The sequence below is a fragment of the Salvelinus namaycush genome, chromosome 12, assembly GCF_016432855.1.
Source record: "Salvelinus namaycush isolate Seneca chromosome 12, SaNama_1.0, whole genome shotgun sequence".
Lineage (NCBI taxonomy): Eukaryota > Metazoa > Chordata > Actinopteri > Salmoniformes > Salmonidae > Salvelinus > Salvelinus namaycush.
The window spans coordinates 35,321,871-35,349,849 of NC_052318.1; the positions used below are offsets into that span (position 1 = coordinate 35,321,871).

General features: G+C 41.7%; 1 protein-coding gene across 1 annotated transcript; it reads right to left on the reverse strand.

Moving 5' to 3' along the window:
- Positions 1 to 1,733: 1,733 nt before the first annotated feature.
- Positions 1,734 to 27,557, reverse strand: LOC120057171 (SWI/SNF-related matrix-associated actin-dependent regulator of chromatin subfamily A member 5-like). The gene is made up of 24 exons (XM_039005644.1): positions 27,423 to 27,557; positions 26,459 to 26,548; positions 25,934 to 26,100; positions 25,653 to 25,753; positions 25,358 to 25,458; positions 17,035 to 17,214; positions 16,755 to 16,910; positions 16,489 to 16,620; positions 15,856 to 15,924; positions 14,895 to 15,004; positions 14,538 to 14,764; positions 13,230 to 13,351; positions 12,813 to 12,965; positions 9,219 to 9,351; positions 8,027 to 8,172; positions 7,242 to 7,370; positions 6,706 to 6,816; positions 4,872 to 4,985; positions 4,124 to 4,246; positions 3,857 to 3,989; positions 3,586 to 3,704; positions 3,122 to 3,334; positions 2,385 to 2,495; positions 1,734 to 2,161 (listed from the first exon to the last, which is right to left on the reverse strand). Exons 1-24 carry the CDS (start codon positions 27,555 to 27,557, stop codon positions 2,093 to 2,095), a joined length of 3,144 nt encoding a protein of 1,047 aa, XP_038861572.1. The 3' UTR covers positions 1,734 to 2,092.
- Positions 27,558 to 27,979: the final 422 nt, after the last annotated feature.

The window sequence follows — 27,979 nt, forward strand, 5'->3', positions numbered from 1 at the left end:
TCTTTAGTTTAGTTTGATGAGTTTAATATAATGTGAACTGGGATTTTGTGTGACATAAAAGTTACTCTCAAAAAACGGTAAAGTACAGTATAACTAAGGTTGGATTTTGTTTAATGAACTCGTACATTAAAAAAATTAACAGGAAAAGCAAAATACAACAGGTACTTTTTGTTCGGATACCAACACTTAAAAAGGATCAATGGAATTAAACTCAATATAAAATGAGCTGAGGATATGTGCAAAGCAACAGGTTATATAAGGTGCATACAGGGAACCGCTTGATGTAACATAATAACAATGTGTCAAACACAGGGCTTCAAAAACAGCCATGCACAAAAATAGAGGAAAAACAAACATACAAAGGTTGCTATTTCACCACCACGCCAACTACACAAGAAATGAAACAATCAAAACACATCCGTAGACAAACTCAGCAAAAAAAAAGAAATGTCCCTTTTTCAGGACCCTGTCTTTCAAAGATAATTTGTAAAAATCCAAATAACTTCACAGATCTTCATTGTAAAGGGTTTAAAACACCATTTCTCATGCTTGTTCAATAAACCATAAACAATTAATGAACATGCACCTGTGGAACGGTCATTAAGACACTAACAGCTTACAGACGGTAGGCAATTAAGGTCACAATTATGAAAACTGAGGACACTAAAGAGGCCTTGCTACTGACTCTGAAAAACACCAAAAGAAAGATGTCCAGGGTACCTGCTCATCTGTGTGAACCTGCCTTAGGCATGCTGCAAGGAGGCATGAGGACTGCAGATGTGGCCAGGGCAATAAATTGCAATGTCCGTACTGTGAGATGCCTAAGACAGAGCTACAGGGAGACAGTGGCAGACAGCTGATCAAACATCACACCTGCGGGACAGGTACAGGATGGCAACAACAACTGCCTGAGTAACACCAGGAATGCACAATCCCTCCATCAGTGCTCAGACTGTTCGCAATAGGCTGAGAGAGGCTGGACTGAGGGCTTGTAGGCCTGTTGTAAGGCAGGTCCTCACCAGACATCACCGGCAACAACGTCGCTGGACCAGACAGGACTGGCAAAAAGTGCTCTTCACTGACGAGTCGCGGTTTTGTCTCACCAGAGGTGATGGTCGGATTCGCGTTTATCGTTGAAGGAATGAGCGTTACACCGAGGCCTGTACTCTGGAGCGGGATCAATTTGTAGGTGGAGGGTCCATCATGGTCTGGGGCGGTGTGTCACAGCATCATCGGACTGAGCTTGTTGTCATTGCAGGCAATCTCAACGCTGTGTGTTACTGGGAAGACATCCTCCTCCCTTATGTGGTACCCTTCCTGCAGGCTCATCCTGACATGACCCTCCAGCATGACAATGCCACCAGCCATACTGCTCGTTCTGTGCGTGATTTCCTGCAAGACAGGAATGTCAGTGTTCTGCCATGGCCAGCTAGGAGCCCGGATCTCAATCCCATTGAGCACGTCTGAGACCTGTTGGATCAGAGGTTGAGGACTAGGGCCATTCCTCCCCAGAAATGTCCAGGAACTTGCAGGTGCCTTGGTGGAAGAGTGGGGTAACATCTCACAGCAAGAACTGGCAAATCTGGTGCAGTCCATGAGAAGGAGATGCACTGCAGTACTTAATGCCACACCAGATATTGACTGTTACTTTTGATTTTGACCCCCCCTTTGTTCAGGGACACATTATTCCATTTCTGTTAGTCACGTCTGTGGAACTTGTTCAGTTTATGTCTCAGTTGTTGAATCTTGTTACGTTCATACAAATATTTACACGTTGCTGAAAATAAACGCAGTTGACAGTGAGAGGACGTTTCTTTTTTTGCTGAGTTTACATATAGCATGCTGAGTTTCAAAGGTCATCAAACGATTGCAAAAAAGAGTAATACAAAATGTCTTAAAAATGAGAAGCCACACTTCCACAGAAATTACTACAACTATTGAAGGTTGTGTTTGTATTTTTTGTGTGGGTGATTAATGCTGTTTGTTTTTGATGGGCCAAATCCTAACTTGAGAACTGTGTGCGTAAATCAAATGACTTATCTTTCAAGTTAGGATTGGGCCTGCTGGGAGCTACATTAATTACATGACATCTTCAGGCTCTCGCTTTCTTCTCTTTGCGTCCTGTGCCTTCTGATGACGCATCTGCCTTCCTTTTGTGAGCCTTAGAATAAAAATGACATTAGAATCAAATCAATTGCATGTCTATGTGTAAATGTTACAATGTATGTATGAAATATTAATTCTAACACTTGAGTATTGATCCATTTGTCATGGTAACATGGTTCAGAATCCTCAAGATGGTCAGCCAATACACCTGTTGGATTTTGGACATTAAAATAGTTCAAATCTGTATATTATTCTTTTGAAATGGTAAGATCAATTACCGTCTGGCTTTTTGGTGTTCTTTTCTTCTTTTCAGCACGCTCCTTTTCCTCAATCTCCATATTTTCTTTTTCGATGAGGGAGATGAGAGTGTTACAACGTCGCTGGAGTTCCTGGGGGAACAAGAGACAGCTGTTAGCAGAGAACAAGAAAACAATAGTACAATGTATGTCTGCTGTTCCTCTCTGTTAGCCAGTCTGTTTGTAGCAACAACAAAAATATATATTCATTCAATATGCTCTTGTGTGGTTATTACAGTTTTTGTTCATAATATTGACATTTCAATAACCAAAACAGTTCATGTAACATACCACTTTGTCAAAGCACAAAGTAATGAAAAATAACCCCAGAGAGGTAAGTGTCTCTGTATTCAAGTGATGCATGAAACGGAATCTATAGGAGTCTTTCATCCCATGAATTCTCATCCATCTCAACTTGTAAAGGAGGAACACATTGAAACAAATTCAATTCTATATTCCGCCATACCTACTATAAATGTCAGGCAAGCAAACAAGATGATCTCTGAATTCACTACAAATGTACTACTTTCTATAATAAAAGTAATAAAACAGGTTTTTATGATGGGTCCAGAGAAAGCAAAGAAGTAGGACACTAAGACACTGTAACTGGGTTTATTGACAGGCAGTCCAGGTGTCATATCAAATACCCGTGCCCATGTTTGCTCACCTAACCCTTCTAACAGCTACAACATAGTCAAACTGTTCAGGGTATACTGTACCATGGCAGTTCGGGACTTGATGAACCAGTCAAATCTGAACTGGGGAGCGTTCCGTACACACTGTCGGAGTTCCTCATAAACATTCTCCTTGTCAAAGCCCATCTTGTGAAGCATACAGATCAGGAACCTGTCCTCCTCCTCTGTGTAGTTCTTCCCTTTATTGGTGCCATACTGAATCCTCAACTGGTGGAATGGGGCCTTGTATCTCGCAACCTGAAATGAATCAAGACAAAATTTCCATTTCGTCAATTTGAAATTAAGAATTAATCTTGGCGCATACTCAAAATAAAAGGTTGCTAGTATCACATTCAAATAATTAATTTCCACAGTATTTACAAGGAAAAATATGTTTTAGAGGCAATCATTTCATTTTAAAGATCAATACAAAAATACTTATCAGCCACTATCCAACACACTTGAGCACTTATTTAGAAAATCTAAACAACTTATGTAAAGTAGTTCACCTTAGCATCCAGTGCCTTCTTAATGCTGATCCTCCTCTGGATGCGGGCCTCACCACGCTCGATCTGGGCCATGATTTTCTCAATATCCTGGAGTTCATTGCACCGCTCCCAGAAAATGGCTTGAAAATAAAACAAGAGTATGAAAAGACTAGCGTGGAGCATATAAAATGATAATAAGCTGTAATACATACAAGAATGGGTCTCTAGTAAACAACTGTAATGGAATAATAGATGATGATCATTATGATGATGAGGACCTCCGGTATCTTACCAGAATATTCAATGACTTCTTCAGGGTTTTTCCCCTCGACTTCCCGAGCGATGTTGTCGATGTCATCACGGCCATATTTCTCATTGGCTTTAATGAACTGATTGAAATCTCTCTTGTTCCAACTTGTGAACCCCTGCGAAATAACATTCACCATAAACACAGCACTTGTTAGATACAAGCTTTAGCTTGTCCAATAATGTGGCACCTTTTGTGACAAACACTATAGGGATCTTAGACATTTGTGTCTAGCCTAGCGCCCTCCAGTACCTGTGTAAGAAGCTTCTCCTTCTCCTCAGTCTCCTCAGGACTGAGCGGCCCTGCCTCGTCGATCTTCCTCTGCTCCTCCTTCTGCACCTGAGCAGAGTTAGAAATGTCAGGGCTCCTGGGCACCTGCAGCAGCACAGAGGAGAGGACGGACACAGCTCATATTAGATAAACCTCTGATGAGACATAACACTGAACCGCTCTGTCTCTCGCTATTAAGCTGGGCGAGAGACCCCTAAGGCTGGGTGAAGCGATAGACAGGCCTGTTGGGGAACCAGGCTAACTGGGCAGAACTGAGCAGATGTACCCTGGGATCAGGTGGCATAGGGGGAATGTGTGTGTATTTGTGTTCTGTGGTTCTGGCAACATGGAGGAGTAAAAGCTCCAATCTGTCTCAGTTCAGCAGTCTGCCTTGGCAGCGAGTGCCTTGGCACAGTTAAGCACTTGGGATGCTGCTCACAAATGTCAGAGTTGAGACACACTTCTATGGGCTCTATTCACCATCCCACAACTAATATGTTGGCTCTGTGAAAGCACAAGCCAACAGATTTCAAAATATTGTTTTTAAATATTCAACTTTGTAAATTGTTTCAGTAAAGTAGAACCAGCAAGAAGGGACATTCAAGTCACAATACCATGTGCAGGAAACAAGAATACATGACTATAAATGGCTAAGCTTAACGCTACCTATGTCAACATAGGCACACTTTATTTATCCATCAGACAATGAACTTAACTACAGCCGTCTTACCTTGTAGCCTATAGTATTCCTGTAGAAAAGGATCTCCATCTCTAGCAGCTCAAACAGGCGAGGGGGAAAAAACTGGAAGTCCTGGATGTTGGGCTGTTTGGGGGGACGTGGGGCCTGAAATACATTCATCATTATTAATCATGTTCTGGTGAGCAAGATTAACATATACCTCTTCATATACCTCGTCATCATTCTGACTTCTTGACCATCATTATTTGGAAGAAGTGGGAAACAAGAGGAATGATTAGAGTTGCAAAGCTACCAGTAATATACCAAAGTTACCGGAATCTTCTATAATTTCGGTAATGAAGAGGTAATCTATGGCAATTTAGGTCATTTATACTTTAATAACTCACTTTTTTTATTCATATACAGTATTAATTTATTATATCTGTGTCTATATTGCCTATGAGTTTCTAGTGGATAGACCATATGGTTAAAGAGAAAATAGCCTAATTATCATAAAAAGTATATAATCAACAAAGACATTCACTTCAATTAACTCTGCAGCTCTTCCAAGTAATGACTTTTTTTCACAACTGCCACCAGTTTGGAAGTTACCAAAGTTTGAATGTTACCAAATTTCTGGTAGTTTACTTTGCAACCCTACGAATGATTGACTAGCAACTCTTCCATGAACACGAGGACCACGGTTACTATAGTTTTGTGATATAATGTTGGTTTTATTTCTATTGGTTTTTATTTGAACATTTTGTGAGGTGGTTGTTCGGTTTCTCAAGCCTGATGACAGTTGTCCACAGACAGAGAATATTCTCTCCACGAACGCTTGGGATGCAGGGGCAGAAACCAGATCCAGTGTCACAGGGTACAGCTTTGGATAAACAGCGATCCTTGCCTGCCAGAACTGGAGGTGACTCTAAACATGCCCCCCTTCACCTCTTCCAGGCATTTCCTCAGCTCACACGGGGCACTTAATGCCCTGCCAGGTTGACTCTTGGGACAGTGAACTCAGACACAATCCTCGATGCGAGAAAGCTATATTTATGAAGCACTGTGGTCGAGATGCTTGCTGGATTTATCTTGCTGGTATCTTCTTGGGGTACTCCTGCCCCATGGCTGTACTCTCTGATTTACTGAAGTACAAAAGACTCTGCTTCCCTCATCAGTGGCTCCGTCTGTTGAGCGAAGTGACAGAGAGACATTTGGGTCCATCAAGCAAGCTGCTGCAGGGGATGGATCGAAATTGGCTGCCAGAAGACTCAGTATGCATGCGAAGTGCTCACACTGACTTCAGGAGGACCTGTGCCAACTGTTTTGCAATAATAATTGACTGCAAGTGTGCCTCAAGGTTGAGAAAGCACGGCACCACATCCGACTACGACTGGCTGTCAGTTTGAAGTTGGTCGGTGTAGATTGTGAACGGCTCCAGCAACTTCACAAGCTGTTCTAGCTTGGCCCAGACATACTCAGTGCTCGCCTTTGGATTTCTTCCCTGTTAGCTAATGATAGTGATGCACAAGCTAGGCCTATCTGAAACATCGGCATCTACTAGCAGCATTTACCCGCCAGATTCAGAAGCCAGAAAACCCCATTAGAAGCTTGAAAACCTTGTCCAAGAAAAAAATGAACTAAAGATAATTTGATGGTTTTTCCTTTAAGTTAATTTTGTAGTCAAATATAATAGTTTCAGTATAGTTTTCGTTTTTCTGATTTTTTTTTATTTAACTAAATTGTTTTTATTTTAGTTTCAGTTTTAGTTTAGTATAATAACCTTGATTGGGACAGCACTTGAATAAGCATGTCATTTAAAAGCAGGGATGCAAAGCAAGGCGGTTGGCGGTTTCTGTGTGATTGATCTGTGAGTGGGCGTTACCTTGGGGGCTCGAGGTTCACTGACACGCAGGGCCTCTCTGAAGTAGGCATCCACCGCATAGTTGGCTTTCCTCTCTCTTTTAGGAGGCTCAATCCATTCCATCATACTCAGCTACAAAAAAAGACCAGTCCATCCCTCACAAGGTGAACCAACTCAGTGTACGGTATATGATGCACACCTCATTTCATGGTTACGGTGGTTTGATAAAGTTTATTTCATAAGCATCTATGAATAGTATATGTATGCCATCTTTACCTCTATCACACAGTATTCACAAAGTTCAATATCTAAGATGAAATTCAACCTGAGGCACAAGGGACTTAGCTAATCAAAGTACAGTACCATATCAAGCTGCTCAGTTGGTTGAGAATGGCACTTGCAATGCCAGGGTTGTGGGTATGATTCCCACGGGGGACCAGAATGAAAAAGAATCGCTCTTGGATAAGAGAGTCTGCTAAATGACTAAAATGTCAATGCAAATTGCTCTTTGATGCTATTAACCGTGAGTCATGACAAAACATGTAGTAATTTAATACCTTTTGCTTCTCTCTGTAGTCCTCCCCTTCAAAGTTGTAGAGGCTGGTCTCTGCTCCTCCGGTGTCCACAGTGAAGTTCCTGAGGGAGCTCTCTCCCAGAGACTCCATGCGCTCGTTCATCTCAGCTGTCTAGGATAAGTCAAAAGGCAGTGGTGTAAAGTACTTAAGTAAAAAATACTTTATACTACTAAAGTAGTTTTTTGGGGGTCTGTACTTTACTATTTATATGTTTGACTACTTTTGCTTTTACTCCACTACATTCCTAAAGAAAATAATGTACTTTTTTCATACATTTCAAATGCTTAGCAAGACAGGAAAATGGTCCAATTCACACACTTATCAAGAGAACATCCCTACTACCTCTGATCTGGCAGACTCACTAAACACATGCTTCGTTTGTAAATTATGTCTGAGTGTTGGAGCGTGCCCCTGGCTATCCGTAAAATATATATATATATTTTTTTAAATCGTGCTGTCTGGTTTTCTTAATATAAGGAATGTGAAATTATTTATACTTCTACTTTTGATACTGAAGTACATTTTCACAATTACATTTACTTTTGATGCTTAAGTATATTTAAAACCAAATACTTTTAGTCTTTTACCCAAGTAGTATTTTACTGGGTGACTTTCACTTTTATTTGAGTCATTTTCTATTAAGGCATCTTTACTTTTACTCAAGTATGACAATTGGGTACAGGTGAAGACAGGTGAGCACAGAAAACCAAGCAGCCAGTCTGTCAACCAAACACTGTGTACTGATCCTTCACATGGTCCTCACTCACCTTCTTTGCCCCCCTCTCTAAGAGGGTGTTGATGTCTTCGTCCGTGAGCTCATTGTCTTTGGAGGCGAAGACGTGAGTGGCCCCATGCCTGATCATCTGCAGCATCTCATCTTTCCCCAGCTTGTTGGACTGCTCCATCAGCCTCCCTGGAAAGTTGAAAAGATGTGAGAAGTAGTTGTGGTGTGGGACTGAATGTACAAGACCCTGCAGCAGGCACTTCCATCCATGTCTCAGGGTCTAGATCATTCTATAAAGTACATGTATGCATGCATGTACAGTATACATGTGTGGTCTAATTTTGTCTCAAGCCTAACCAAGGTCTGTCTTGCCTGTCCCAATAACAAATCCAAGTCTGATTTACTGTCTGCTGAGTCAGACCATAAAATTAAAAAAAAAAAAGGTAAGGACACATTTAAGGGATTTGAACATAGAATTAGGAATTAGAATACTAGAATGGACATGAACCTTCTTATGATGGTCCAAAGGTCAGCCATGTTGGTCAGGGAGTTGGTCAACCACAGTTTGTCAGTGCTGTGATAAGATATTGTGAAAAACAATGAATGTGAAGAAAGTATCTGCACTGTGTGTTAACTAGCTAGCCCAGGCAGTTTTAGAGGAATCACCTGCCAATATGCCAACATCCCATTCAAACAATGCAGTTAATCCACAGCCATACACAGGCTCAGATCAGTTCATAATAAGAATAATTAATTTAATTTGTAAAGCTCTTTTCTCACACCCAAGGCACTGAATAGGACTTGGATGAGTTATAAATGCAGCAGGTACTGATATTGTATCATATAATAGCACTCAGCTTTCCAAGAAAACACAACATGAGACATTTATGGACTGTTTACATATATTTTAGATGCTGTTTATCCAGAAAATGTGTATAAAAATCCATACTGTAATTATAATATGACAATATTTTATGTTGACTATAATTCCATTACATAATTTTCCTGTGTAAGTAAAAGCAGGAAATGCATCACCTACATTATGCCTCTACTGCCATTCATTCCAATTAGACTGGTTTTGGATTTCTTCCTGACCAAGCTGGCTGCAAATTTCACCCCATTATGGAACTTTGAGAGTTTATGACATAACCCCTCTAGTAATTTTATATGATCTACATGGTGTAAGCCATGGAATGACAAACCACGAAGTTGCAAATTAAAACCATGCTGAATACCTTGTTGTATAACAATGGAGTCTAGCCTCAACTTCATCTCAGCTCTCTCTACAATCCTCTCTTCGACTGTATTATCAGTGATGAGGCGGAACACACGCACTGGTTTCTTCTGACCAATTCTATGAGCCCTGTCCTAGAGAGGCAAAAACAAACACACTGATTGCCTCAGTGTATGGATGTGTCTATTTCTTTGAAACAAGACACTTTGTAAAAGTAAAAGACAAGATACAAGCCAGTGTTATGAACTAACATTACTAGTATTTTTGTATGCATGACATAGAATTTCACACATAAGTGACTAATACTAACTAATAATTACTAAGTCATATTTACTTTTATTTAATACTGACTAATAATTACTTATACTTACTACTGACTAATATTTACTTTTCCAAATGGTTAATATACAGTGCATTCAAAAAGTTCAGACCCCTTCCCTTTTTCCACATGTTGTTTCAGCTTTATTCTAAAATTGATGTAAAAAAACTAAAATCCCTCATCAATCTACACACAATACCCCATAATGACAAAGTGAAAACAGGTTAAGACATTTTAGAAAATAAATAACAGAAATACCTTATTTACATAAGTAATCAGACCCCTTGCTATGAGACTCGAAATTGAGCTAAGGTGTTTCCATTAATCCTCCTTGAGCTGTTTTTACAACTTAATTGGAGTCCACCTGTCGTAAATTCAATTGATTGGACATGATTTGGAAAGGCACACACCTGTCTATATAAGGTCCCACAGTTGACCGTGCATGTCAGAGCAAAAACCAAGCAATGAGGTCAAAGGAATTGTCCGTAGATCTCCGAGACAGGATTGTGTCAGAGGTGTGGGGAAGGGTGCCAAAACAATTCTGCAGCATTGAAGGTCCCCAAAAACACAGTGGCCTCCATCATTCTTAAATTGAATAAGTTAGGAACCACCAAAACTCTTCCTAGAGCTGACCGCCCGGCCAAACTGAGCAATCGGGGGAGAAGGGCCTTGGTCAGGGAGGTGACCAAGAACCCAATGGTCACTCTGACAGAGCTCCAGAGTTCCTCTGTAGAAATGGGAGAACCTTCCAGAAGGACAACCATCTCTGCAGCACTCCACCAATCAGGCCTTTATGGTAGAGTGAGCAGACGGAAGCCATTCCTCAGTAAAAGGCACATCACAGCCTGCTTGGAGTTCGCCAAAAGGCACCCAAAGGACTCTCAGAACATGAGAAACAAGATTCTCTGGTCTGATGACACCAAAATTGAACTCTTTGGCCTGAATGCCAAGTGTCACGTCTGGAGGAAACCTGGCACCATCCCTACGGTGAAGCATGGTGGTGGCAGCATCATGCTGTGGGGATGTTTTTCAGTGGCAGGGACTAGGAGACTAGTCAAGATCGAGGGAAAGAAGAACGAAGCAAACTACAGAGAGATCCTTGATGAAAACCTGCTTCAGAGCACTCAGGACCTTAGATTGGTGCGAAGGTTCACCTTCCAACAGGACAACGACCCTAAGCACACATCCAAGACAACGCAGGAGTGGCTTCGGGACAAGTCTCTGAATGTCCTTGAGTGGGCTAGCCAGAGTCCGGACTTGAACCTGATCGAACATCTCTGGAGAGACCTGAAAATAGCTGTGCAGTGAAGCTACCCATTCAACATGACAGAGCTTGAGAAGATCTGCAGAGAAAAATGGCAGAAACTCCCCAAATATAGGTGTACCAAGCTTGTAACATCATACCGGTACCCAAGACTCGAGGCTGTAATCGCTGCCAAAGGTGCTTCAACAAAGTACTGAGTAAAGGGTCTGAATACTAATGTAAATGTCATATTTAAGTTATATTCTTAATAGATTTGCAAAACATTTCTAAACCTGTTTTTGCTTTGATATTATGGGGTATTGTGTAGATTGATGAGAAAAAAGTCTGTAACGTAACAAAATGTGGAAGAAGTGAAGGGGTGTGAATACTTCCTGAATGCACTAATATATATATATATATACACACAGTGGGGAGAACAAGTATTTGATACACTGCCGATTTCGCAGGTTTTCCTACTTACAAAGCATGTAGAAAATCCAGAAAATCACATTGTATGATTTTTAAGTAATTAATTTGCATTTTATTGCATGACATAATTATTTGATACATCAGAAAAGCAGAACTTAATATTTGGTACAGAAACCTTTGTTTGCAATTACAGAGATCATACGTTTCCTGTAGTTCTTGACCAGGTTTGCACACACTGCAGCAGGGATTTTGGCCCACTCCTCCATACAGACCTTCTCCAGATCCTTCAGGTTTCGGGGCTGTCGCTGGGCAATACGGACTTTCAGCTCCCTCCAAAGATTTTCTATTGGGTTCAGGTCTGGAGACTGGCTAGGCCACTCCAGGACCTTGAGATGCTTCTTACGGAGCCACTCCTTAGTTGCCCTGGCTGTGTGTTTCGGGTCGTTGTCATGCTGGAAGACCCAGCCACGACCTATCTTCAATGCTCTTACTGAGGGAAGGAGGTTGTTGGCCAAGATCTCGCGATACATGGCCCCATCCATCCTCTCCTCAATACGGTGCAGTCGTCCTGTCCCCTTTGCAGAAAAGCATCTCAAAGAATGATGTTTCCACCTCTATGCTTCACGGTTGGGATGGTGTTCTTGGGGTTGTACTCATCCTTCTTCTTCCTCCAAACAGAGCGAGTGGAGTTTAGACCAAAAAGCTCTATTTTTGTCTCATCAGACCACATGACATTCTCCCATTCCTCCTCTGGATCATCCAGATGGTCATTAGCAAACTTCAGACGGGCCTGGACATGCGCTGGCTTGTGCAGGGGGACCTTGCGTGCGCTGCAGGATTTTAATCCATGACGGCGTAGTGTGTTACTAATGGTTTTCTTTGAGACTGTGGTCCCAGCTCTCTTCAGGTCATTGACCAGGTCCTGCCGTGTAGTTCTGGGCTGATCCCTCACCTTCCTCATGATCATTGATGTCCCACGAGGTGAGATCTTGCATGGAGCCCCAGACCGAGGGTGATTGACCGTCATCTTGAACTTCTTCCATTTTCTAATAATTGCGCCAACAGTTGTTGCCTTCTCACCAAGCTGCTTGCCTATTGTCCTGTAGCCCATCCCAGCCTTGTGCAGGTCTACAATTGTATCCCTGATGTCCTTACACAGCTCTCTGGTCTTGGCCATTGTGGAGAGGTTGGAGTCTGTTTGATTGAGTGTGTGGACAGGTGTCTTTTATACAGGTAACGAGTTCAAACAGGTGCAGTTAATACAGGTAATGAGTGGAGAACAGGAGGACTTCTTAAAGAAAAACGAACAGGTCTGTGAGAGCCGGAATTCTTACTGGTTGGTAGGTGATCAAATACTTATGTCATGCAATAAAATGCAAATTAATTACTTTAAAATCATACAATGTGATTTTCTGGATTTTTGTTTTAGATTCCGTCTCTCACAGTTGAAGTGTACCTATGATAAAAAATTACACACCTCTACATGCTTTGTAAGTAGGAGAACCTGCAAAATCGGCAGTGTATCAAATACTTGTTCTCCCCACTGTATATATATATATATAGAAGTACGTTTCCAAGGAAGCCACAACTGAAATGTTTCTAACCATTGCTTGCAGGTCCACTTGAGGGTTCCAGTCGGAGTCATACAGGATGACGACGTCTGCAGTTGCCAGGTTAATGCCCAGACCTCCAGCTCTTGTGCTCAACATGAAAATGAACTTGCTGCTGTTGTCAGCATTGTAGGCCTCTATGGCTTCCTTGAAACATGGCCATAAAGCTAATGCATTAGTTAGACACAATATCTAAAATATCAGTTTTGTTTCATGTAGTTAAAGTAATTACACTTTACACAAATTTTACAAGCACAGTCAGTACGAGTTCAGTGTTTTGAAGTAAAGATACTACAAAAACACGACCATGGTACGTTTGATTGAACTGTTCCAATACAGCTCCTTATGTTTTCCATGGGAGCCTGTGATTGTGGTCAATGAGGCCTCATCAGCTGAAGTCATGCCCCGTACCTGTCTGGCTTCGTGTGGAGTGTTCCCATCTAGACGGCAGTACTCATAACCTCTCCACATGCAGTAGTCCTCAAGAATGTCAAGGACCCTGGTCATCTGGCTGAAGATGAGGACTCTAGACCCTGGCAACCAATGAGACAAAACAGTAATTCCATTAGGGAACAGAACAGCATACAATATCAGGTCACATAGCTCTAGTTCAAATGCTATCTCCACAAAGGGGAAAAAAACATGGCAGAAAATGATTCATGGGGTTTCTTGCATGCCAGCAAGGTTTGATTAATTCTAAATGAGCATGGCTAATTTGATTGTCAAATGAACGTCTCATCATGAAAGCTTCATGAAAAAACTTGAAATTATACATGTGAATCCTGATATTCTTCAACAAAATGCAAACTTTTGAGCCTGTATGCTATGAGGTTGTCCTTGCCCGTTTAACCTCTACGAGATGGGTGTCTGATTTGTCATCCTGAGGGTCCCAGAGATAAAATGTAGCATCGTTTTGTTTGATAAAATCATTTTTTATGTTCAAATGTAGGAACTGGGGTCTACAGTTTGACCCAACTGCTGTCTCTGGCTCCACAGTCACCTCACCACCTAGATGTGAAAGTTCATGTATAAGCTAATGATCCATCATGTATGACATTCCTGGGAGTGTGTAAACTTTAAAACGTTTTTTTTACCATAGCATTTTTGAATGTTCTCTATAGTTATGTACTTGAAAATGTATCAATTGACCAATTCAGCACATTTGGACAAACTCCTGGCAGACTTGATACAAAATATTGTGCAGTAATGTAATTCACTGGATCAGTCTGACCTTGCACACACACACTACTGTCATCTGGTAGCCAACATCTAAATTACACATAGACTCCTATCTGAAAGTATGGCCTTTCTCTTGCATTTCAAATATGTTTTTGTTTGTATTATCTTTACCAGATCTAATGTGTTATATTCACCTACATTAATATCACATTTCCACAAACTTCAAAGTTTTTCCTTTCAAATAGTATCAAGAATATGCATATCCTTGCTTCAGGTCCAGAGCTACAGGCAGTTAGATTTGGGTGTCATTTTAGGCAAAAATTGAAAAAAAGAGTAAGATCCTTAAGGGGATTTAAAGGACCATTATGTACTTGAATCTATCAGAGTTTGTATATACAACCTATTGCATAGTCTGTTACAACTGAACATGTACAGTAACAACCACAGATCAAAGCTCTGAGATAAAGACATCAAATTTACATGAATAATGTTGGGATAAACTACAGTAAAAGCATTTAATGATCAGAGAGAATGTAGCACCTTGCTCCTGGACTTTGGGCAGCAGTTTGTCCAGGGCCACCATTTTGCCGCTGTTGGTTACAAGGTGAGTGTCGGTGGTGTAGGGGGGTCCAGGCTCGGCCCCATCAAACAGGTATGGGTGGTTGCAGCACTTCCGCAGCTGCATCAGGATGTTCAAGAGACGCATCTTGTCAGTTTTTCCAGAAGAATTGAGGATGTCAATGTCCTTCATCAGAATCCGTGTGTACCTAACAAAAATAGAACAAAACATTGTTTAATTTGAAATAATTTTTCTTGAATTTCATAGGTAGAAACATTGAACCAACAAAAGCTATTGCCAACACTGGGAAGTACTAAGTATTTGAACCAAACACATACCATTCTCGCTGCATCTTACTCAGTCCGAGGTAAATCTTCACCTCTTTTTTGGGAGGCAGGTTTTTCTCCACTTCAGCTTTAATGCGACGCAGAAGGAAAGGCCTCAGCACCTGTACAAAGCAAATGCTTTAATTAAATCTATTTTTACCCATGTATTACAAGTATTTCTTTACATACACTGAGTGTACAAAACATTAAGAACACCTGCTCTTTCCATGACATACACAATCTGTGTAGATGAAGGGGAGGAGACTGGTTAAAGAAGGATTTTTAAGCCTTGAGACATGGATTGTGAATGTGTGCCATTCAGAGGGTGAATGGGCAAGACAAAATATTTAAGTGCCTTTGAACAGGGCATGGTAGTAGGTACCAAGTGCACCATTTGTGTCAAGAACTGCAACGCTGCTGGGTTTTTCACACTCAACAGTTTCCCATGTGTATCAAGAATGGTCCACCACCCAAAGGACATCCAGCCAACTTGACACAACTGTGGGAAGCATTGGAGTCAACATGAGCCAGCATCCCTGTGGAATGCTTTCTTGTAGAGTCCTTGCCCTGACAAAATGAGGCTGTTCTGAGGGCAAAAGGGGGTGCCACTCAATAGTAGAAAGGTGTTCTTAATGTTTTGTACACTCAGTGTATATCATTAACAAAATATATATTTAACCTTTATTTAACTAGGCAAGTCAGTTAAGAACAAATTCTTATTTACAATAATGGCCTACCCCGGCCAAACCCGAACGACGTTGGGACGACAATTGTGCGCCGCCCTATGGGACTCCCAATCACGGCCGGATGTGATACAGCCTGGAATCAAACCAGGGACTGTAGTGACGCCGCTTGCACTAAGATGCAGTGCCTTAGACCGCTGTGCCACTCGGGATGTATTATTTATACTAAAAATAAATATAGATAAGAAGGAACCTGCAGTGAACTCTGAACGTAATGAAACACAGCTTACCGCATGCAGACGCTCCACCAGCTTCTGGTCCCCCAGACAGTTGTTGGTGTCAAACCAAGAATCAAAGTCCTGAGAATTAAAGAAAAATGTTCCTTTTGTTTTTAACACATAGATTTTCCATGAAAGTGCAAAAGTTATTTTAAAGAAAAAATAAAAAGTAAAGATGATTCTGCTTTGGCTTCAGATGTAGAGGGGATTGTGTTAGAGAAAAGGACAGGATACATATGATCAGCTACTGCCTCTGGGGGTGACTGGGGGGAGGGATCCCAGACAAACTGGGAGGAACTGACAACAGAACAGAGCAGTGCCTGAGGGGGGAAGCCTATGCTCAGGGCTACCTTTCCCTCTGACACATCATGGAAAGACAAGAAGCATGTCAGGTGGGGCTGAGGAGCTCAGTGATTGACTGAAGCGAATTGAAACTTGGTGATATAAATGGAACAACAAAAAACATTAAGATACTGCTGGAGGGTCTTTTGATACAAAACAACAAAAGAATGCAGTTCCATTTGCCTGGAGCGATATATGAATTTCTTTTTTCCTCGATTTGGTATTCCAGTCACATGAATCTAAAGGAGAGGAATATCACTACAAGAGGAATACATGGAGAGAACAAACAGAGGCAGGACTCACGTTGGCAGAGTTGAAGACATCAGGCAGTAGGAAGTTGAGGAGTGACCACAGCTCATGGAGGTTGTTCTGCAGAGGTGTTCCAGTCAGGAGGAGACGGTTGGTGGTTTTGAACTCACGGACAATCTCTGAGAGCTGACAACACAGGATGAATGTAAAGGTTACATACAAATCATTAAAAATGATTGTGTATAGGCCAAACTTCATTAATTGAAAAGTAGAAAAAGAAACATGTTTTATCCCTAATTTATTTTAATTTGAGTTCATACCTTAGACTTCTCATTTTTTATCCTATGAGCTTCGTCAATGACAAGGTATCTCCAGTTGAACTTCTTGAAGACAGATTTCTCTCTGATGACCATCTCATAGGATGTGACGCAAACATCCCATTCCCCTGGCATCATGACATCACGAATGAAAGCCGCCTGGTGAATAAGGAGAACATTTGTCAAAGGAGTCATTAGTGGTCTTGGTTACCTACCCACCTGATAATGTGTTATGAAAGGGGATGTTTAATCAGTGTCAATCAAGAGAAAATACAGGACATACCCTTGCATCCTTGTCCCCGATGAGACAGACTGCCTTAAGGGTTGGTACCCAGCGTTTGAACTCATTCATCCAGTTGTGTAGCGTTGATTTGGGAACCAGAACCATGTGGGGGCCTGGAATGTTCCTGTAATGCTTCAGGTATCCCAGCAACGCAATGGTTTGGAGGGTCTTCCCCAAGCCCTGTGGTCAATAAACAAATAAACAACCTGTCATACATACAGCGCATAAGCTTGACTCACAACTAGTGGCACTTACCAGAGGCTTAAGGGCCATCCACACCAAGGACAATAACTATAACAATAAAAAAAATAAAAGTTGTTCTAATTCAAGTGAACAGCAGCGTCCACACTACAACAATAACTATAAAAACAATAACAATAGCTATCGTTGGGATAACTTTGTGTGATTTTATCCCTGTCTCCCCAACAGTACAACGTCAAAAAACAATCCAAAATACGTTCTATTAAAGCGTTCTAGGTTCTAGGTGCGCAAGGAATAGCTGCTCGGAGGGGAGAGGCAGAGTGTGCGGTGAGCTTTTCTGAATAAATGGGCATGTAAGCATATTAGTATCCACATGAATTATAGGATGACTTCGAAGACTCATGATCCACGACAGACAGCGCATCTCAATGTCAGAAGAAGCCCATATTTTCCTATGTACACCATATAGAAAAGTATGTGGACACCCCTTCAAATTAGTGGATTCGGCTATTTCAGCCACACCAGTTGCTGACAGGTGTATAAAATCGAGCACACCGCCATGCAATCTCCATAGACAAACATTGGCAGTAGAATGGCCCTACTGAAGAGCTCAGTGACTCTCAACGTCGCACCGTCATAGGATGCTACCTTTCCAACAAGTCAGTTCCAACAAGCTGCCCTGGTCAACTGTGTGCTGTTATTGTGAAGTGGAAACATCTAGGAGCAACAACTGCTCAGTCATGAAGTGGTAGGCCACACAAGCGCAGAGAACGGGACCACCGAGTGCTGAAGCGCGTAAAAATCGTCTGTCCTCGGTTGCAACACTCACTACCAAGTTCCAAACTGCCTCTGGAAGCAACATCTGTCAGCACAAGAACTGAAATGGGTTTCCATCGCCGAGCAGCCTAAGATCACCATGTGCAATGGCCAAGTGTCGGCTGGAGAGGTGTAAAGCTCGCCGCCATTGGACTCGGGAGCAATGGAAGCTCGTTCTCTGGAGTGATGAAGCACGCTTCACCATCTGGCAGTCCGTCGAACGAATATGGGTTTGGCGGATGCCAGGAGAACGCTACCTGCCCCAATGCGTAGTGCCACTGTAAAATTTGGTGGAGGAGGAATAATGGTCTTGGGATGTTTTTCATGGTTCGGGCTAGGCCCCTTAGTTCCAGTGAAGGGAAACCTTAACGCTAGAGCATACAATTACATTTTAAACGTTTCTGTGCTTCCAACTTTGTGGCAAGTTTGGGGAAGGCCCTTTCCTGTTTCAGCATGACAATGCCCCCATGCACAAAGCGAGGTCCATACAGAAATGGTTTGTCGAGATCGGTATAGAAGAAATTGACTGGCCTGCACAAACCCCTGACCTCAACCCCATCGAACACCTTTAGGATGAATTGGAACGCCGACTGCGAGCCAGGCCTAATCGCCCAACATCATTGCCCGACCTCACTAATGCTCTTGTGGCTGAATGGAAGAAAGTTCCCGCAGCAATGTTCCAGCATCTAGTGGAAAGCCTTCCCAGAAGAGTGGAGGCTGTATTTTTTTTTTATATAACCTTTATTTAACCAGGTAGGCTAGTTGAGAACAAGTTCTCATTTACAACTGCGACCTGGCCAAGCAAAAGCAGTGCGACAAAAACAACAACACAGAGTTACACATGGAATAAACAAACGTACAGTCAATAACACAATAGAAAAATCTGTATACAGTCTGTGCAAATTAAGTAAGGAGGTAAGGCAATAAACAGGTCATAGTGGCGAAGTAATTACAATTTAGCAATTAACACTGGAGTGATAGATGTGCAGATGAGGATGTGCAAGTAGAGATACTGGTGTGCAAAAGAGCAGAAAAACAAAAACAAATATGGGGATGAGGTAGGTAGTTGGTTGGATGGGCTATTTATAGATGGGCTGTGTACAGCTGCAGTGATGGGTAAGCTGCTCTGACAGCTATGCTTCAAGTTAGTGAGGGAGATATAAGTCTCCAACTTCAGTGATTTTTGCAATTCGTTCCAGTCATTGGCAGCAGAGAACTGGAAGGAAAGGCGGCCAAAGAAGGTGTTGGCTTTGGGGATGACCAGTGAAATATACCTGCTGGAGAGCGTGCTATGGGTGGGTGTGGCTATGGTGACCAGTGAGTTGAGATAAGGCGGAGCTTTACCTAGCAAAGACTTATAGGTGACCTGGAGCCAGTGGGTTTGGCGACGAATATGAAGTGAGGACCAGCCAACAAGAGCATACAGGTCGCAGTGGTGGGTAGTATATGGGGCTTTGGTGACAAAACGGATGGCACTGTGATAGACTCCATCCAATTTGCTGAGTAAAGTGTTGGAGGCTATTTTGTAAATGACATCGTCGAAGTCAAGGATCGGTAGGATAGTCAGTTTTACCAGGGTATGTTTGGCAGCATGAGTGAAGGAGGCTTTGTTGTGAAATAGGAAGACGATTCTAGATTGCATTTTGGATTGGAGATGCTTAATATGAGTCTGGAAGGAGAGTTTACAGTCTAGCCAGACACCTAGGTATTTATAGTTGTCCACATATTCTAAGTCAGAATCGTCCAGAGTAGTGATGCTAGTCGGGCGGGAGGGAGCGAGCAGCGATCGGTTGAAGAGCATGCATTTAGTTTTACTTGCATTTAAGATCAGTTGGAGGCCACGGAAAGAGTATTGTATGGCATTTAAGCTCGTTTGGAGGTTTGTTAACACAGTGTCCAAAGAAGGGCCAGATGTATACAGAATGGTGTCGTCTGCGTAGAGGTGGATCAAAGAATCACCCGCAGCAAGAGCGACATTAATGATATATACAGAGAAAAGAGTCAGCCCGAGAATTGAACCCTGTGGCACCCCCACAGAGACTGCCAGAGGTCCGGACAAAAGGCCCTCCGATTTGACACATTGAACTCTATCTGAGAAGTAGTTAGCGAATCAGGCGAGCAGTCATTCGAGAAACCAAGGCTGTTGAGTCTGCCGATAAGAATACAGTGATTGACAGAGTCGAAAGCCTTGGTCAGGTCGATGAAGACGGCTGCACAGTACTGTCTTTTATCGATGGCGGTTATGATATCGTTTAGGACGTTGAGCGTGGCTCAGGTGCACCCGTGACCAGCTCGGAAACCAGATTGCATTGCGGAGAAGGTACGTTGGGATTCGAAATGGTCGGTGAGCTGTTTGTTCACTTGGCTTTCGAAGACTTTAGAAAGGCAGGGCAGGATGGATATAGGTCTGTAACAATTTGGGTCTAGAGTGTCTCCCCCTTTGAAGAGGGGGATAACTGTGGCCGCTTTCCAATCTTTAAGAATCTCAGACGATACGAAAAAGAGGTTGAACAGACTACTAATAGGGGTTGCAACAATGGCGGTGGATAATTTTAGGAAGAGAGGGTCCAGATTGTCTAGCCCAGTTGATTTGTAGGGTTCCAGATTTTTCAGCTCTATCAGAACAACAGCTGTCTGGATTTGGGTGAAGGAGAAGCGGGGGGGGGGGGGGGGGGGGGCTTGGGCCAGTTGCTGCGGGGGGTGCAGAGCTGTTGGCCGGGGTTGGGGTAGCCAGGTGGAAAGCATGGCCAGCCGTAGAGAGATGCTATTTGAAATTCTTGATTATAGTGGATTTATCAGCGGTGACAGTGTTTCCTAGCCTCAGTGCAGTGGGCAGCTGGGAGGAGGTGCTCTTATTCTCCATGAACTTTAGTGTCAGGCAGTTAACCCACTGTCCCTAGGCTGTCATTGTAAATACAATTTTGTTCTTAACTGACTTGCCTAGTTAAATAAAAGGTTAAAAAAAACAATAGCATGGGATTTTTTCACTGTAATAGCTACTGTAAATTGGACAGTGCATTTAGATGAACAAGAATTTAAGCTTCCTGCCCATATCAGATATGTCTATGTCCCGGAGAGTTGGCTGTTGTATACTACGTCATTCTAGTCACATTAGCGCACGTTAGCGACAACCTTCCCAGTTTAGGACCCAACCCGTAAAAGTTAAAAAGGCTTCTGAAGTTTGCAATTTACGATTTGAAATTTCAGACTTAATTTTCCCTCATAAAGAACGCTACAGAGGGTAGTGCGTATCGCCCAGTACATCACTGGGGGCAAGCTTCCTGCCATCCAGGACCTCTATACCAGGCCCTAAAATTTGTCAAAGACTCCAGCCATCCTAGTCATTGACTGTTCTCTCTACTACCATACGGCACCAGAGTGCCACGTCTAGGTCCAAAAGGCTCCTTAACAGCTTCTACCCCCAAGCCATAAGACTGCTGAACAGTTAATCAAATGGCTACCCAAACTACTGTATTTGCATTGACCCCCTTTTTTAAGCTTCTGCTACTCGCTGTTTATTATTACCTCAATTACCTTTATTATTACCTATTGCCTCAATTATCTCGACTAACCTGTACCCCTGCACATTGATTCGGTACCGGTACCCCCTGTATATGTAAGTCCTAATGCCCAAGAAGCCGGTGTCTGGAGGATATATTGGCACGGGTGTTGTTAGGCCTGATGAATACGTGCCAATATATCCTCCAAACACCGGCCTAGGGGGCATTATCCCCTAGGCCGGTGTTACAAATATATTCAAATAATGATTTACGTTATTTAGATGAATATTTATCTTATTCATACTATTTCATAATTCCACAAGCTATATTCCCGACACAAATCTAGGGTTGCTACCCAAGCCAGCTGGTCGTTCATTCTATCGGTTCAGTTGCCAGAGACAAGGGTTGCAAAATTCCGGGAACTTTCAATAAATTCCCTGGTTATGCAGAAATCCTTGTTGGAAGATTCCAGGTTTCATGTTTATTCCCTCCTGATTCCGGGATTCCTCCATCTGGGATTTTGGGAAAACCAGGGAATTTATTGAAAGTTCCCAGAATTTTGCAACCCTACCGGAGACACAACCCAGTCGTTCAGTCTTTTTGTTCTGTATCTATGGACGCGACCCAGTCGTTCATTCTAAAATTGTTCCATTGCCATACAGGCTGGCAACTTTTTATCCCTTGCTTTATCACAAGAGTAGCTGCATTTGCATTTGTTTAAGCTGTTTTCTAGAGTCATTTAGTTGGATACATCCAATGAGCTAATGAGGCGCGATTTCGCCGGGCATAGAAAATGTGCTCTCTAGTCAGGACACTGTTATTCTAGGAGCTAGCCAACAACAGAGCTAACACAATCACTTCAAACTGAAGCTGGAAAGACTGCAAACTAGCTGCACTTCGTTTCGTTTGACCTTTTTTCAATTGACATTTCTTTGTATATATCCTTAAAAATGATAAAATCAAATGTTATTTGTCACATGCGCTGAATACAACAGATTTAGACCTTACCTTACCGTGAACTGCTTACTTACAAGCCCTTAACCAACAATGCAGTTCAAGAAATAGAGTTAAGATATTTACTTAATAAAATAAAATAAAAAAACAATAAAAAAGTAAAACATTAAAATAACAATATCGAGGGTATATAGAGGGGGTACCGGTACCGAGTCAATGTGTGGGGGTACAGGTTAGTCGAGGTAATTTGTACATGTACTGTAGATAGGGGTAAAGTGACTATGCATAGATAATAAACAGCGAGTAGCAGCAGTATAAAAACAACATAAATAGTCCGGGTGGCCATTTGAATAACTGTTCAGCAGTCTTATGGCTTGGGTGTAGAATCTGTTAAGGAGCCTTTTGGACCTAGACTTCGGTACCGCTTGTTGTGAGGTAGCAGGGAGAACAATCTATGACTAGGGTGGCTGGCGTCTTTGACAATTTGTTGGGCCTTCCTCTGACACTGCCTAGTATATAGGTCCTGGATGGCAGGAAGCCTGGCCCCAGTGATGTTCTGGGCCGTACGCACTAGCCTCTGTAGCGCCTTACGGTCGGATGCCGAGGAGTTGCCATACCAAGCGGTGATACAACCAGTCAGGATGGTCTCGATGGTGCAGCTGTAGAACTTTTTGAGGATCTGGGGACCCATGCCAAATCATTTCAGTCTCCTGAGGGGGAAAAGGTGTTGTCGTGCCCTCTTCACGACTGACTTGGTGTGTTTAGACCGTGATAGTTTGTTGGTGATGTGGACACCAAGGAACTTGAAACTCTCGACCCGCTCCACTACAGCCGCGTCGATGTGAATGGAGGCCTGTTCGGCACTCCTTTTCCTGTAGTCCACGATCATCTCCTTTGTCTTGCTCACGTTGAGGGAGAGGTTGTTGTCCTGGCACCACACTGCCAGGTCTCTGACCTCCTCCCTATAGGCTGTCTCATCATTGTCGGTGATCAAGCCTACCAATGCTGTGTCGTCAGCAAACTTAATGATGGTGTTGGAGTCATTATGAAAGCTGACTCATGATTTCAACTGGCTGAGAAATGCTGCCTGCCTGCCTGTCTCGACACGTTCATTACTATGGGACAGCTGGAGATAGAATTTGAATTTTTAAACAATGTTGCAAATGTTGGAAAGACAGACAGCAAGGTTTATACAAATCTCCGCTGTTGAAAACGAAATATTAGTCTAAAATGAAATGTGAGATAATGTCTAGATGCTTTTTATAGTGGAGATGAAGTTTATAAATTACCTGGCTGGGCTGATGAGACAGTGGATTGCGCAGTCAGATGAAACAGAGTAAATAGGCATTTTAAAGTCATAGATTTAGCCGGTGGTAACTTGTGGAATAGACACTGGCTGGAATGCGGTTTAAACCAATCAGCATTGAGGATTAGACCCACCTGTTGTATAAAGCCTCGTTATTGTAATTTTATTATATTACTTTTTTTCTTACTTTAGTTTATTAAAAAAATTGTTGGTTAAGAGCTTGTACGTAAGCATTTCACAGTATTTTATATATTTTTTTATTTAACCTTTATTTAAAGGTCAGTTAAGGAAAGTCAGTTAAGAACAAATTCTTATTTACAATGACTGCCTACCCCGGCCAAACCCTAAACCGGACGACTCTGGGCCAATTTTGTGCCGCCCCATTGGACTCCCAATCACAGACGGTTATGATACAGCCTGGAATTGAACCAGGGCCTGTAGTGACGCCTCTAGCATTGAGATGCAGTGCCTTAGACTGCTGTGCCACTCGGGAGCCCCACAGTAAGGTCTACACTTTTTGTATTCGGCGCATGTGACAAATAAAATGTGATTTAATGTTTGATTTGACACATCTCTACTAGCCTCTCTCTTCCAGCTGTTACCATGCGCATTCCAGGAAAAGCTACAGGCTACAAAAGCTATATGACATTTTTTTTTAGCATTTTTTTTTATAGTACACCTAACAGCCTATTCGAGGACACAAGCAGGCATGCTCTTGCTAATTGTTGAATGTAAAAAAAAAGTTGAGGAGAAAGAGTGTTGGTGTGATTACTTTAGCTGGTGATAACATTGTTGCATTGCAAATGGTGCACAGAACAGACAGATGAAAAAGAAGATTTGACAACTATTAGAAAAATGGAAATCACTTGCACACCACTAGAGCAACGAGGCAAGCACGACATGAAGATGCACAGGCTAAACAGCGTTTGTTGTTGAATTGCTACATTTAAAATATGTGTTTCTATATTATTATCTACATTGAAGTATTATTTGCAGTAGTCACTATGAAAATGAACACACCATGAAAATAGTGAATGGTATGTGTTACATTAATAAGCGTGCAGTAGGATGCGTTAATCAGTTGATTGACAGGTGTAGCCTAGAGTGTAGAACAGGGGTTGGCAAACTACGGCCCGCATGGGCGGGAGGTTTGAGTAAAAATGATGAGCTGGGAAATGATTGTTTTGGGTAAAAAAATAAACCCCAGGCCATACTCAAACATCTAAAACTAGATAGAAAGTATGTAGATTTTATAATGGACCTATATATTTTCAAATAACTGCTCTTTTTCTGTCCCTCCATTGAATTTCAAAATCCTGATGTGGCCCTAAAGCCAAAAAGTTTGCCCACCCCTGCTGCAGAACGATAAACATTCCTCTAGTGTGGATGCTTGCCAACGTTTTATAGTTATGTATAGTTTATCTTTATCATCCTTGGTGTGTATGTCCCTTTACACTTGGATATCAATATATGGCTCTGGCACTTAATGGAGGCAAGTAAACATCAACTATTGTTAATTCTATGATTAAGTTACAGTCATTATTACCATTTCATCAGCCAAGATTCCATTAATGCCATTTTCATAAAGGGAGATCATCCAGTTGAGACCTCTGATTTGGTAATCTCTCAGCTCTCCATTTTTTACATCTGGAAAATACAAAAAGTTTTGTCATTAATGGAGGGAAAAAAACGAATAATCAGCAGTTCTCAAATGGGAGCTAATTAGTATTAGAGGTATACACCTGCTAGAATACAACACTGAGTTACACCTGCTACAGTTCATTTACATGGAGGGCTGACTATTAAAATTAGAATTTAAAAGCTATATGAAAACACCGTACAGGATGGGGACTCTTCAAAGCGAACCAAGACGTTAGCTGCCTTCCTGCTCTCAGATAACAACTCCTCATCTTCTTCTTGTTCTGTGCGTCGGTGGCGGTTACTGTAAAAACACAGGTGGCGGACAAATAGTATGCTTTGCTACAATGGTAAACAGACTGTATTGTTTATTATTCATGGATTATTCACCAATATAGCTTGTTTATTTACAACAACATAGACCTGACATTTAGAAAGTTGTAAATAAAGGCAAGACTCTTAAAACAAGTCAGCAACCACATACTCTCCAACAGAGAGGAGATTTTGTTTCTCATCCTGTTTAACGCGAGGTCGTCCAAGTTTCACTTTCAGGGGTGAAGTAGGAGACTTCTGAGACGCAGGCTGGATGAAGTGGGCAAAGAGTTCTGTTTGCTTGAGCAGAAACTCAAACCGGTTCGCTCTATCTGTTTTCTATGGTAAAAAGACAGGGGGGGGAAAAATACAGAAATACACCAACAAGTTGTTTTTGACTAGTAAGGATGTGAGATCAATGTTATGCTTAACTTTAATTTTGCCATTCACATTCTCCCTATATACTGCAGTCTCACTACACACTGCAATTCCCCACATTTACCACAGTGGGGAGCCCATTGCAAAAGTTGGAAAAAAATGTTATGTTTTTCTCAAATATCTGGCACAGAATTCAACCAATGCTGTGACTAATCTGTCTCACGTGATACTCCCTAATGTAATCATTCAACTTGCAATTGCATTTTAAAATCTTAAATGAATCCATAGAGAGAGTTTGTGACAAAGCAATTTGTCTCACCCTTTTCTCTTCGTATTCTGGATCCACATCTCCCTCCGCCTTAGGCAAAGCCTTCGGAGGTGGCTTCAGCTGAAATGGGGGGTCTTTTGCCTGCGCACAAACACAGTAGACTACTTTATGACTTGCTCACTGAATTGTACATATTTATTTGGCATATGATTCACTAACATTTAATCAATGTAATGTGCAATTTAAAACAATTTTGTATGGCTATTTCAGTGATCTTATACGGGAATGTGCTGTGTATTGTATACCATTTCCTGTGAATTCATGCAACATTATTCTATAATACGTTTAATCAATATAGATTTATGGTTGAAGGTCGAGAAAGTTTGCTACATGTGATGCTTGTTGCACAATCAATTATAATAAATTTTGAGCACGTTCACATATTATTTATTATAAAATGTGCAATAAGTTATGCCTTCAATTGAACCGATGTTAAAGTTCAAGCAGTTAGGTACACCTCACCACGAATGTTCTTCATAAACATTAAATTGTTAGCTACTGTAGCCAATTGACAGTCCCCAGAGCGCAACAAGCAGCTAACGTTAGTGTTGAAAGTAGACAGCTGATTTGCTCTGGGCTGGTCTTGCTGCATGCGACTGTGCGGTGTGCTGCCTGGGCTAAGTGAAACAGACGACAAGCTACAGATACAGTCAGTTGGGTTGCTCTGGGACTCCAAGGTTTGTCAGACTGAAATTGGCAGGATTTAAAAGTCTACGGGAATGTTGGCTACATTTCTCTCAACTGCACGACGACAAACATTGTAGCTAATGTTTTCTGGTCAGCGTTTGACCTGGTGGTATCTAGTTAGCTAGCATCTGTAGAGAGCTATGCAGATGTGTAAGCCTCCTTCCCGCCATGTTCCCCCCCAAATCAACAATACTGCAAACTTCTAGCTAGCTACTAACACTCTATCTCATATTTCTGGAAAAGAAAATGTCTGCTTTCAAATGCTCACCTCTTCATCTTCGGGTAAAGGCTCTCTGGAAGTTGACGGAATCTCTTCATCTGACATTCTGTGGACTTTTCTTTTATCATTAGTTTTTAGACCAGACTGTAAGTTATTATACAGCAAATAGGCTTGGTACGTCATTAGATAGAGCATTGTGAACCTAGCGACATTAAGGTCACATTATCAAACGACTACATTTCATAATAAAAGTCCCCTAAAAATGTTTACTAGACTTACAGTACGTTTGTAAATTTAAAATCAGAACGGTTATAGTTTAAAGTTACTTAAACATTTAAATTCATTATTTCATACATTGTACCTATGGGCTGCAGCTCAGAAAATAAAATAATATTACAAAAGGTACCTAACTACAAAGCATTGATCATTTTGACGGCTATATTTACGTCATTCAATAGTTTATTTGAGGACAATCAACTGTTACCAAAACCGTATTGTCATTACAGCACTTTACAGCTATTTGTTACTGTACTATTGGAACAATACAAGTTGTATCCAATAAAGGGGGTGATTTGGAATCCTCATACACTAATAGTGTTATACAG